The sequence below is a fragment of the Diabrotica undecimpunctata genome, chromosome 1, assembly GCF_040954645.1.
Source record: "Diabrotica undecimpunctata isolate CICGRU chromosome 1, icDiaUnde3, whole genome shotgun sequence".
NCBI classification, from domain to species: Eukaryota; Metazoa; Arthropoda; class Insecta; order Coleoptera; family Chrysomelidae; genus Diabrotica; species Diabrotica undecimpunctata.
In genome coordinates, this window is record NC_092803.1 from 139,879,104 (window position 1) to 139,893,761 (window position 14,658).

At 32.9% G+C, this 14,658-nt stretch overlaps 1 protein-coding gene across 5 annotated transcripts in view; it reads right to left on the bottom strand.

The window, feature by feature from the left end:
- The window catches only part of LOC140432290 (protein SERAC1), a 104,170-nt gene that overhangs the window by 27,641 nt on the left and 61,871 nt on the right, over positions 1-14,658 (bottom strand). For all 5 annotated transcript variants that reach the window (XM_072520112.1, XM_072520110.1, XM_072520109.1 and 2 more), the window contains one exon: positions 2,623-2,732. In XM_072520112.1, coding sequence (XP_072376213.1) covers positions 2,623-2,668 — 46 coding nt within the window. In that variant the 5' untranslated portion in view covers positions 2,669-2,732. The remainder of the gene's footprint in view (positions 1-2,622; positions 2,733-14,658) is intronic.

Sequence of the window (14,658 nt, forward strand, 5' to 3'; positions counted from 1 at the left end):
TAAAATACAAAACATTAAATTAATGTTTTGTATTTTAAATTTTAAATTGTAATTTTAAAGTAAAATTGTGGTTTCTTCCAAAGACAAATAGTTAAATCCATACATGAGAAAAAATAGAACCACGTATCTACATTTAAAAAATGTTATAAAACTTTGTCCACACACTTTTCAAGTGCAGATAGTTATATTTAAATTTTTATATTTTAAGAAATTTTCGTTGATCTCCACAATGTCATCAATGTCAGAAACAACAGACACAGTGCCATAAGTTGAATAGATGATAGTTTATTTCTTATTGCATTTCCTAGCATATCGATTAAGTGTGTCTTAAGTGTGTGTTAAGATTTTGTGTGTCTTTAACTTAAGTAGAGGGTTCTGTGTTTTTCAGTAAGTACTCTGTCAATATGTGTCTCTATAATCGGTTTAAATTTTCTAACGAATTAGACTAATTTTAAAAAATTGCCATTAATTCTATCGTGTAATTTATCCAATGATCCACGAAAAGCCAAATTTTCTCTCAAAAATTTTATTATTTTTATCAATATTAATTCCATGTTTCCTCTTCATATGCGCTATAATTTGTTCTTGATAATCAATAGTAGTAGTAAATATCACAACTAATGAAAAAAAAAATAGAATTTAAAGATTGGGAATATGTTAACCATGTTCTTCAGACAATCTCCCCATTTTCCATTTTAAAGTTAGACACTTACAAACGACGATAGACACACTTATTTTGACAACGGATTTGTGCTCAGCGTGCATAAATAGGTGCATCGAAAGGTGAAGGAAATAGCTGGAAAGTTCCGAAAACGCAACAGCGGAAAAATAACAAATGATGAAGGCAATCTTCCCATAACTAAAGAAGATAAAAAGAAAGTATGGGAAGAGTACTTGGAGAAACTTTTCCATGATCTTCTTCTTCTTCTTGTGCCACTCCTATCGAGGATTGGAAATCATCAAGGCTATCCTGACCTTGTTTACAGCTGACCTAGAGAGTTCATTAGTGGTACAGTCAAACCACTCTCTCAAATTACGCAGCCATGAGATTCTTCTACGGCCTGGATTCCGTTTTCCTTCTATTTTTTTTTTCATGACCTTAAAACAATACAAGAGCCCACCATTGAAGAAAATTCAGGTCCCGAAATCCCACCAGAAGAAATAACGGCAGCCGTCAGACAAATGAAGGATGAAAAGGCACCAGGACTTGATGAAATGCCTGCAGAATTGTTGAAGCTATTAGATGCAGAACAAATAAAAATAATAACTGAAATATTTAATGAAATATACAAGGCAGGAAAAATATCAGCAGAGTGGCTCAAATCGAAGTTCGTACCATTGCCCAAAAAACCAGAACTAAACGTTTGTGAAGATTATAGGACCATACGCCTAATGAGCCATCTGCTGAAGCTGTTTTCAAAAGTCATCCTCAAAAGACTTTCACTAGAGATATCAGCTGTAATGCTTTTGCACGCCTGATTGAATACAAGAAGAATTTTGAGAGTCATAGAGTCAGGCATGAACAAATGATGGAAGTGCTGAAGAGGACAGGAATTGACGGAAAAGACTTAAAAATAATAGCTAACCTGCATTGGAATCCAATCAGCGGTGCTCCGAATAGATAGAGAATATACAGAGCAGGTCAAAATCTTAAGGGGAGTGAGACAGGGGTACATAATTTCACCACTGATATTCAATCTGTACTCGGAACACATTTTTGAAGAGGCTCTAAAAGATATTGATGAATATATCTCAATAAATGGAGTCAAGCTCAATAACCTGCGGTATGCAGATGATACAATAGTGTTTTCCAATACCATAGAAGGGCTGCAAAACTTAATGAACAAAATAACGGAAACAAGTAGAAAATATTGACTGGATATAAACACCAGCAAAACCAAGCTAATGATCATCAGCAAGGAAAACATAACTGGAGCAAATATGTATGTGAAGCAAATGAGAATTGAAAGTGTCTCACAGTGCAACTACTTGGGAACTATAAATGCTATAATCAATGAGTCGTGAAACAATACCCAAGAGATTAAATGTCGCATCGGAAGGGCAAAAAGTGCATTCTTGACTATGAGCTCTGTGTTCAAGAGCCATGACCTCACCCTAGAAACAAAAATAAGGCTCCTTGAATGTTACGTATACTCAGTGCTTCTGTACGGAGTAGAAACGTGGACATTAAAGGCGGAAATTCTATCAAAACTTCAGGCTTTTGAGCTATGTTGAACTTAAGTTAATTGTACCTTAATATTTACAGAAGCAATAGTGTGACGAAATATGGCCGTACAATGTAGTTTAAATATAAAGTAATATATGGTTGAATGCTCGAATATATGAACTTTACAAATAAAAGACAGCTATCGAGCACAGTTTTAAGTACTTTCGCTCTCACAGCATCTTCAGGATCATCTGAGACAAGCCAAGAAACACTTTTTTCAAGTAAGGGAAAATTAGTAAACTTCGAGAACAAGTTATGAAAGCTATATATATATATATATATATATATATATATATATATATATATATATATATATATATATATATATATATATATATATATATATATATATATTTGTTGCTAATATCAAATCGATATTTTATATATAAACTCACCTTGCAGGAATAACTGGATATGGTGCTTTACTATCAAACTGAACATTTACTTCAGGATGTAAAATACTTTGATCGCACATTATATCTTCTACCTCCATGTTGGTTTATTCCTGAAAATAAAGTTCGTAGTGTAGTAACTATACAAAATATTTACGTAGAAAAAAAAATAACACAGTATGTAGAAAATGTATTGTTTAGTTCTAGGACTCGATAATTATTTAAAGATAAGCGAAACGATAATGGTAAAGTAAGTAATGACTTTTAATATTGATAGTGATAGCTTTTCTAAACCCAATTACATTAATGAAAATATCATTAAACCATTTTATAGTTAATCATTCAAAATGTCTTCAAAAACCGCGAAAGCCGACGACTAATAAGAAACGGGAATATTCTTCTCCTATCTCACCATCTTCAAAGTTACCTTTAGTAGTAAAAATCACCTGTAGTCCAGTCGGGATAGCATTTGAGACCTTGCATGGCAAGCTGCCTTAAATTTTATACTTGTAACCTTTAGATTAGACACCATCTTGATTTTAAAGGAGAACCGTAATGCCCAAAATACTGAAATTATTTCAAATGTGATTTCCTACAATTTCTTTTTTATAAATCTTTTCGTGCGTTCGAAATTTTCCCAGTGAAGGAAAAAAATAGTGGAAGGGGGGGGAGGAAGTATATTTATCGAATTATCTCGTTTATTATTAACTTTCTTTTTCATTTTAAAATTCAAGTGGAATGCAGTCGCGATTTTAAAGTTACACTACTACTGACCCCACCCTAAAGGTTAGAATAATAAAATTTGGGGCAGGTCGCCATGCAAGGTTATGCCTTTTTTTAGTCTAACCTGGACTACTTACTAGTGTGGAAATAAAATCATGTAGACAAGAGCATCAAAGAAAAAATGATTAATCAAGTATCTAATTTTGCAAGTTAATAGTATACCACCTAAAACTATAATTCAAAATAAGATCAAACATTAGATAGAATCCAATCAGTATATGTAGACGACGGTAATAGATCAGAACACAAACTACAAAAATATTAATTAAAAATCAATTAAAAATTTTGCAGTGGCATTGTCGGTTTTTAAAATCAAATCAACCAAGTTTCTTAAATTTCATTTCTTACACCAACATTTGATATAATAGTATTATCTGAAATATGACTGAGTACACTGATAAACACTTTATTAAAAATGTTCATAAAGTTGTAATAGTTATGGAGGAATCGGTATAACTATTTCTAAAGGTCTTGTTTACAAATAAGTTCATGTTGTGAATGTCCCTTTCCTCCATAATAAGACACGAACCAGTTGATTGTTAAAGATCCCAGATCAATTAATCTTTGTCAAATCAAGGTATTGTCATTCGATGTTTAAGAAATGTTGCAGACAGTGAGTTTAACTATTTTTATTTGATTCTAGTACAGTTAATTTTACAAAATCTTTTATTTTACAATTTGTCTTGAAAATAACTGAGTTTAAATGACCACTTTGCTATGTTGAGTGTATACGTTTAATACGTAGAGAGACATATATATATATATATATATATATATATATATATATATATATATATATATATATATATATATATATATATATATATATATATATATACGTTCAAATTATCGGGTAAAGTGGTCTGTAATAAAAATCTTTCTTTTTTGTAAATTACTCAATATTTCGCCATTTATTTAAAAGCTTCCTCAGGAGTAAACTAAAAACAATTTGAACATTACAAAAAATGGCGTACAAATACATTTTAAAACACTCACAGTGTAGCAGTCACAACTGCTAACATATAATTAATTAATATAATTTATTATTGAAATCCTAAAACCCCTCAGAATCCCGTTTATGAAACGTTCATGGGCAATAGACGGTACGATGCGCGAACTACAGGTCAAGAGGAGCTCGCTAAAGTCAGTTTTGGCCAACAACTCACGCAGAGAGGTGTATTTCTCCAAGCCTTAACCGGCATTTTATTTTTTTTTGTCTTTAAATCGGGTAGAAAATCTGGGATTGGATTTAATATTTTCCCCGAACATCAAGGGAGAAATTAGAACAGATGATAAAGAATCTTGATTGAAAAACCGACTTCCAAATCTATAGAAATGAATATTTAAGACCCGGCTTCCAAATCTACTGAAATAATTATTTAAAACCCAGGTGAGCAATTAAATCATTTAGTTTTATAGGCCTATCATTTTATTGATATTTTCATTGTCTTTTGAAATATTAAAAGTGTAAAATCCGAGTTTTCCCATATGTATCATGTGGACTTGAGCCTAGATCGTTAATTTATCGGACACCTAATTAGTTTTTCTGTTTTTTTGTATACCTACTCGGTATAAAAAGTTTCATGCCTGATTTACTAGATATTCTTTAAATGCGCAGACGCAATAAATAGACAGGATGACAGTCAGCTGATAAAATAAAATGTTTGTTTGTTGTGGTAATTCGATGTAAGAGTATGTGTTGACAGTCATCTTTGGGTGCCTTGATGTTTCTCTAAATGTTATTTTTTGTAGATTTCACCCGATTAGGATAACGTTTAATACTAGAATTAGTTTAACCAAACACCTAATTCAACCCATTGGAAACCAGGAACCGATTGTCTCCAGAACCACAGCGTTCCTCTTCATTCGTTTTTTTTTCGGAGCCTCAAGGATCGTCAGAGTCTTAAGGGGACTTATCCAGGACCGCTGTAGTGTTGTGACAGACAGTAACAACTAGTTTCTCAGGGTTAAGGTTTTTCTTGTAATTTACAACTTTGTATATGCATATACCAAGGTTAGTACTTATTACAGTTTTTGTAACATCTATAAAAGTTAGGTAAATAGCTATTAATTAATTAAATTAGATTCATTGTTAGGGAAGGGGTTCATGATTTTTGTATAGCGGTTTTTAAAAGGGAAGGGAAGAAATTTATGTATCAGTTTTTTTAAAAATTATATATATATCTTTCCGAGTCTGTTGGCCATACTCATCACACTTGATCACTTTAGATATCTCCCAGCATCTGTGTGTAAGCATAACACTTACACATAGATCTGGTGTTTAGCTGCTTCGACACATATTAGTTGTATATTTGTTAGGTAAGGTAGTTTCTTTTGTATAACCGTCACGGTTTTTTTTTAGTATTTATATTCCCTACCTTACCTATCTAGGATTTAACTTTCGTAACTAACCTTAGTGTTAAGATCTCGCTTCTCCCATGGACTTAGATTATAGATTTACTAATACACCTTTTCGTTTGGCCCAGTAGTGGGGATATCTAATTTTGTCGTGGCTTTTTGGTCCTCGCATACCGTAGCCCCACTACTGTAATTATATTTTCTCTATATATATATATATATATATATATATATATATATATATATATATATATATATATATATATATATACAGTGTGACCCATTTAGATTGGAAACACCTCTATAAAATTTGAAGTTGTTAACCGATTTTAGTCAAATTTTTTTTTAATGTCATGTAATAATAGGTCTATTGCGGGACAAAATATGAAATATTTAGTTAAATTTTCAGGGCATTCTCCGATACTTTTTCTTCGCCGAAAATGGAGAATTTGTATTAGCGATTTTTTTATTAGAAAAATTTCTACGTCACTGGATTTAGAGTGGCTTCAAATAATTATGACAAAAATTTCATTAAAATATATTTATTAATAACGAAGTTATGACAACTTAAAATTTTAAAACTCACTAAGCTACGAGTCAAAAAAGAACACCCTGTATCAACAGATAACCATAAAACTAATTATTTTTTGAAATAATTTTAATAATAAACCAGTACTAGCCAAAAAAATGTTTAAAATAGCATAAAAATTTAATGCAAGTAACGCACTTATATTATTATTAACCTTATATGCTACAACTTAAATCTCAGTTGCCATGACAACGATATTACTGTTTGACATTATTTGTGTCATACAAATTTCAGTGCTAGCATAAATGTGTGCATAATATCTGCAACAATATTTACTTCAAATTATTTTAATAATATTTTGTGTCATGGCTGCAAGATTACGTTTGAGAGAAAAAATTGAAATTATACGTCTTTTGGGAGATAACGATAGAAGTGCCAGGGAAGTTTGTACAATATTTAATGACAGACATGTGGATCGTCCTAATATTAGCTGCGGTACGGTAAACAAAATAAATAGAATATTTAATGAATATGGTGCAGTATCAAAACTAATTTTAAAAAATAACCCGTTACAAAGAAGAAGAGGAAATGATCAAATCATTTTAGATCATTTCAGAAATAACCCTAATGCCAGTTTAAGGAATGCCAGTTTATATTTGAATGTGCCTCGAGAGAGTATTCGGCGATGTCTTAAGGTAAATAATATTAAACCTTTCAAACCAAAATTCTTACACACATTACAAGAAGGCGACGAAGCAAAACGTTTAGAATATTGTTTATGGGCCCAAGGGGAATATTTAAACAATATAAATTTTCTAAAAAACGTGTTGTTTACCGACAAAGCCACTTTCACTACAAATGGAGTAGTATCATCACAGAATTGTCGCTATTGGACAGCAGATAATCCCCATTGGGTAATAAACTGTAAAAGCCAGTATTCTCAAAAAATCAATTTCTGGTGTGGTATACTGAACGAGCGAGTTATTGGTCCTTTCTGTTTTGAAGAAAACTTGAACTCACAGAACTTTTTAGAATTTTTAAACACCGACTTGTGGGATGCTATTCATGAGCTCCCAATTAATGAACGATTAAATTTGTATATTCAGTTAAATGGTTGTTCTGTTCATTACGCCAGAACCGTGAAGCACTGGCTAAATAAAAATTTTCCGAACCGTTGGATAGGCCGGGGTAGTCCGTTGATAGATTGGCCACCCAGATCTCCAGATCTCACAATTTTAGACTTCTTTCTCTGGGGAGTTATCAAACAAAAAGTTTACCAAACCCGTCCAAGAGACGTAAACGAACTTCGTGCAAGAATTCGACAGGCATGTGCAGAAATTACTCCCCAACAACTAAGAAATGTAATTAGAAATATTCATAAACGCTACGACAAATGTATCCAATTAGATGGTGGATTGGTAGAGGCAACTAGGATTTAAACTAAAATTATGTTTCCATGTTTCTGTTAATACAGAGTGTTTTTTTTTTAACGTTAATACAGAGTGTTTTTTTCTTAGTGAGGTTTAAAATTTTAAGTTGTCATAAGTTTGTTATTAATTAATATATCTTAATGAAATTTTTGTAATAGCTATTTGAAGCTACTCTAAATCCAGTGGCGTAGAAATTTTTTTAATAAAAAAATCGCTAATACAAATTCTCCATTTTCGACGAAGAAAAAGTATCGTAGAATGCCCTGAAAATTTAACTAAATATTTCATATTTTGTCCCGCAATAGACATTTTATTACATGACATTAAAACAAAATTTGATTAAAATCAGTTAACAACTTCAAATTTTATAGAGGTGTTTCCAATCTAAATGGGTCACACTGTATATATATATAGGTGAGTTTTGTTAGTTGTTAATATTATAAATATATTTGTTACAAGTAGTTTTGCTTTTATTTCAGTTCCTGCTTACAATTATAATATAGCAGAACAAGGTCAATAGTGTCCTTTCGGTTTTTAAACATTATTACAGGGTATTAAATCAATAGTACTTTATTCCTTGTTGTTCATAACTTCATTTATTTTTTTTTTGTTAATTTCCTTCAGAAATTAGCTGGCGCCCATTTTAGTATTTTCCTAGGAATCTCCGTATATTCTCTTATCTTACCCCTTTTATAGTTCCAGATTTTCCGGTGCATTATTATATTGTATTCTTTTGGTTAAAAGATCTCTTTTCCCCTTATCTCAAAGCCAAATTCTAGTGTAGTGAGGCTAGCCCGAATTCGTGCTTGAGGTTTTGTGTCTCTGTGTTCTTTTGAGCTAAGCCATTCTTTTTATTATAACTTCTTTGCTAGTTCTTCTCTAATTGATCATCTCCTTCTCCATATACCACCCCTAAATTTTATTTAGGTTTCAATTGACGCTTTTGCGTTTGCAATTTGGTTAGGTTTCAATTGGCGCTTTTGCGTTTGCAACTTGAGTTGTTTCAACAGAATTTAAAAGATTTCGCAAATAAAAACTGTCATTGAAGTATTTGAAATATTGAATGTCAAGATTAAATTGTCTTAAGCACGTTCGTTACAGCTATACGATAAAAAATTAAAATTATTTCAAATGTAAAAATAAAAATAACAATAAAAGAAAAGTTAGAAAAATAATATTTATTTGATGAATTATTAAGGTTAGTTGTTATTAAGATGAATGTTGGCTATTTTTAATATTTATAAATTTTGTTCAATATGTTACAATATATATATTACTTAACTGTCCAGTGTCCGTTTTATAATTTAAAGTGTTTTTATTTTTGTTAATGTAATACATTTCAAGAAATAATCTACTTTTGTAGTTATCAGTCTGTGCCAAAATATGAGCTTTGTTATAGTCTAGCATATGACCAGTGTTTTCATAGTGCTCGACCACTGCGCAAGTATTTTTTCTCAAGCGGCAATCACTTTTATGTTGTGTGATGCGTTGTTTTAGCCATTGTGATGTTTGACCAATATAGCTATTTTGACATCCTAAACACGGTATTTCATAAACGACATTACTTTTATATAAGGTTGGTACTGGGTCTTTGATTTTTGAAAATAGTTGTTTGCTGTTCATGGTATTATATTTAGCTATACTAATATTAGGAACATATTTGAATATGGATATGACAGAATGAGTTAGACCATTAATAAAGGGAAGTTTTTTATATTTGATTGATTTGTTATTAGAATCATGGACGGGACCGTCATAGAAATTAGTGCTGTAAATCAGTTTTTTTAAAATTTGTTTAGGATATCCGTTGTTACGAAAAATTTTGTATATTATGTTCAGATTTTTTTGTAAAAAGTTGTCATCAACAATGGACATTATCCTGTTTTTCATACCTAGTACGGTATTATATTTTTGACGGGTGGTATGGTTTGAATAGTAATTTATATACCTGCCTGATGCTGTCGGCTTTTGAGGCAGATGTATTGTAGGCATGAAAGAGGGCCGATTTTGGTTTACGGGAAATTTCACGAAGAGTTGAAGCTAGTCCAGCAACGGTGTTAAGAGTATGGAGGAGGTGGTCCAATGATAATATTTATCAGCGTCGTGGAGGATCTGGGCGTCCTAAAATATTGTAAAGCCGTGATTTGTACCATCTTACACATCTTGCTCTTAGAAACAGACGGGACAGTGTACATAAAATAAGAGATGATTTAGTTGCAGCTACAGGAACGGTAGTCTCAAGAAGAACCAAAGATTACTTGGAATAGGACTGAGAGCATACCGTCCGCTCTTGGTGTTACTTTTGACACCACAGCATAAGGCTCGACGCTTAGAATGGTGCAGATCTTGGCAAAACTGGAATGGCCAATCAAGTTTTGTCTGCTTTTCTAGGTTTGGTTTGGGTGGCTCTGATGGGCGCATAACGGTAAGACGTTTTCGAGGTGAGAAACGAAATTTATAGATTATTGAACGTCATACAGCAAGACAACCAAGCATTATGGTATTGGGTGCTATATGTTTGGGAAGCCGATCACCTCTAGTTCTTATGAACGGCAATCTGACAACTCGACTAATTATTGGTGAAGTACTCCAACCGGTTTTACATCCCTAGCTACAAACCATTCCAAATGCGACCTTTCAACAAAGTATAACACAAGACCCCATATTGTCTGTGAAACCATGAAGTTCATACAAGAATCTGGTGTAGAGATTTTGGAGTGGTCATCATGATCAGCTGATTTGTCACCCATCGAACATGGATGAGTATTCCGCAATATAATGTAGACCACTTAATTCGATCAATGCCCCATAGAATAACTGAGTGTATAGAAAATCAAGGAGGAGCCATTCATTATGAATTTTTTGACGAAAATGACGTTGCAAATTTGTTTATAATGTTATCAAATAATAAGAATATTATAATGTATACTTTCATAAATAAATATCTAATAAAATATTTGTTCTAGGTATTGCATTTTTTGGCCATCATTATATAAGTTGATTTATATAAACGTGGACATTTAAGAAAAGTACTTGCTATTATATTTATGAGCAAATGGAAGGATTGCGCGATTATTAAATAATAATTTTGTTCATTAAAACTTGAAACATTTATTTTTAATGAAAGTTATGGACAATTGTTAATGTATAATAAATTGTTTCTATGAGTATTGACAATATTCAAACCGTAACGAATGAGTTAAGGATACATAGCTTATTACATACAAAATAGTTAAAAAAATATTTTCAGGGGAAATTTGACCATTGTAAAAGCTTATTATCTTGTAAAATATATTTTTGATATTATACATGATGGAGTATTTTAAACTCCTCCTAAAAAAAATACTCCTGTTTAAAATACTCACCAAAGTCATAACTACTCGACTAACAAGGTTTTAGAAAAGGCTATTCAACTTCCGATCACCTGTTAACCACAAAAATATTAATAGAAAAATGTAACGAATACAAGTTTCCAGTTTTCCTAGCATTTGTAGACTACGAAAAAGCTTTCGATACCATAGAACACACGGCCGTAATAAACGCAATGCAAAATTGTAGAATAGACAGCAGATATATTAACTTAATAAAAGAAACTATGAACCAAGCTACAGCTACATACTACCTAAATGAAAATGAACACACGAACCCTGTACCATTAAACAGGGGAGTCAAACAGGGAGATACTTTATCACCCAAACTGTTCACCTTAGTTTTAGAGGACGTTTTTAAAAACCTAAATTGGAAATATAAGGGAATAAACATCAATGGCCGCTACCTCAGTAATCTACGATTTGCAGATGACATAATCCTGATAGCTACTGACCTACAAGAAATGCAAACCATGCTTTTAGAACTACATACCGAATCTTCTAAAATAGGACTGAAAATGAATTTAAACAAAACAAAAGTCATGCACTCCGAAGACACCGTGACAATAATAAACGATAAAGTTATAGAAAAAGTTGAAGAATATATATACTTAGGACAAAAAATAATACTAAATAGGGAAATTCAAACTGAAGAAATAAAAAGAAGAAGAAAGTTAGCTTGGGCAGCATTCGGTAAACTGAACTATATACTCAGAAATCAACAAATTCAATTACATTTTAGATCTAAAGTTTTTGATGCATGCATTATTCCGATATTAACTTATGCGGCACAAACATGGACAATCACAAAAAAGAATATGAATATACTTAGAGTCACTCAACACGCGATGGAAAAAGCAATGCTAGGTATAGCACTTAAGGACAAGAAAACAAACACATAGATAAGACAGAAAACCAAAGTCACCGATGTGGTGCAAAAATCATTAAAGTTGAAATGGGAATACGCTGGACATGTAGCTAGGAGCGATCTAAACAAATGGCACAGATCAATTTTAACCTGGAGACCATACCAACACAAAAGACCCAGAGGCAGACCTCCTATGAGATGGACAGATGATCTGAAAAGGACTGCCGGGAAAAATTGGCTACAAGTAGCGTACAATAAAAAACAATGGAAAGGAAGACTTGAAGAGGCTTATGTTCAGATGTGGACGTGAATGGCTAGACGAAGAAGACATGATGGAGGTTATAGAGTATTTTAAGTACAAACATATGCCTAAGCTACTTGAAACTATGTCAGTACAGGGTAACCATAATCAAAGGAGATATGGGAATTCGTCCTATCTTTTAAATTACCCATTTAATAAAGAAATATGTTAGGGTCGTATTATGACATGTTGCACGCTTTAGCAGTTCATATTCAAAACTATTATGATACTGATATAGAAGTTGAAATCAATAATCCTGAACTTATATCGTGGATTTTAGCCGACTCGATATTCTCTACGCCCATAGTGCTTAGGTCTCCTGGTATATTATCTCGCCACCTTAGACGAGGGCGTCCGCGTGGTCTCCTTACAGTTGGGACTTCCTCCCACACCAGTCTTACTGTTCGTTCGTCAGAATGTCTTCTGAGGTGTCCTACCCATTGGAGTCTTCTGGACTTTATTTCTTTTATGATGTTGGCGTCTGGGTAAAGTTCTTCGAGCTCTTTGTTAGTTCTTATCCTATATTGTCCTGATGCTTCATCCAGCACAGGGCCAAAGATCTTCTTTAGGATTTTCTTTCCCAAACACATAGTCTCTCTTCGTTTGCCTTTGTTATCGTCCACGTTTCGCTTCCATACATCACAACGGATCGTATGATTGTTTTATAGACCTGTATCTTCGTACGTCTTGTTAGTTCTTTCGATTTTATAAGGTTTTGGAGAGCAAAAAGACATCTGTTGCCGGCCTGGATCCTGTTGTTTATTTCTTGTGATCCGTTATTGTCGTCAGTTATCCTTTGTAATAGGCAATCCCAATCTTCTAGGAACAGGTAACTTCCATAAAATATTTAGGAGCAAATATCAACAGCCAGTGTAACTCAAAAAAGGAAATTCTATCAAGAATAGAACAAGCGAGGAAAACACTCATGAACATGAAACCATTTTTTACAAGATCGGACCTTAGTCTAGAACTCAGAATTCGAATTATCAGATTTTACGTTTTCTCTGTTTTGCTGTATGGCTGTGAAAGTTGGACAATGGACTCTGAAACAGAAAAAAGAATAGATGTCTTGGAAATGTATGTATACAGACGGACTCCATGGGCCCAAAAAGTTACCAACGGTGAGATACTTCAGCGTATCAGTAAACAAAAAGAATTACTCAGCATAACCAAAGAGAGAAAAATACAATACTTGGGTCATGTGTTGAGGGGTGAAAGATATGAATTACTCCAAATCATATTGAAAAGGTAAAGTGCAGGGCAAAAGTTCAGTTGAGCATCAGGAAGACGCCAGAACTCGTGGCTGAAAGCCTTGAGGAGATGGTTTGACCGCTCGTCAGGCAGAAATCTTTCGTGCAGAAGTTTCCAAAGCTACAATTACCATTTGGATCGCCAGCCTTCGACAGAAGACGGTGCAATAAGTAGAAAAATTCTTCTTAAATCTTCTCAGCAGGATTGGGAAAATCCATTACAAGTTTAAGATGCATTACTTCCTAATAAGGTTTTGTTGATAGAATAAATATTATTCGATTTGCATCTTGACAATAATCTTAAGCATTCGATAAAGTACGACATGAACATTTAATGAATGTCCTGAAATCAAAGAAGATTGACTACAACGACCTCAGGATCATATCAAATTTATACTATAAACAGCGAGCAAAAGTACGTGTTAACGAACAGCTGTCAGAAGAAATTGAAATTAGATGTGGAGTAAGACAGGGATGCGTATTGTCGCCAATTCTTTTCAACGCCTACTCCGAAGAGGTCCTGAAAAAAGCTCTTGAGGGTGAAACAGCTGGAATAAAGGTAAATGGAGTTCCCATTAACAACATTAGATATGCGGACGACACTGTGATTTTAGCCGAAAACATTGAAGATCTTCAGAGACTGGTGACCAGAATAGCAGAGTATGGAAAAGAGTATGGTCTAACAATGAATGTCAAGAAGACGAAATTTATGAGAATATCAAAAACTCAAAGAAATAACGAGAGTCTTCTAATAAACGAAACCAACGTCGAACAAGTGGACAAATATGCATACCTGGGAACAATGATTAACTCCACAAATGATTACAATCAGGAGATAAAAATAAGAATAGAAAAGGCTAGAGCAAATTTCAACAAAATGAGAAGAGTTCTATGTACCAGGGATTTAAAACTGGAACTAAGAGTTAGGTTGGCGAGGTGCTATGTTTTTTCGACCTTATTTTATGAAATGGAATCTTGGACCTTGAATGCTACATCAATGAAAAAACTGGAATCATTTGAGCTGTGGGTGTACAGAAGAATTCTGAAAATATCATGGACAGAACACGTCACAAACAAAGAGGTTCTGAGAAGGATGAACAAAGAAATGGAAATTTTAAATTCAATAAAAACAAAAAAATTGGAATATCTCGG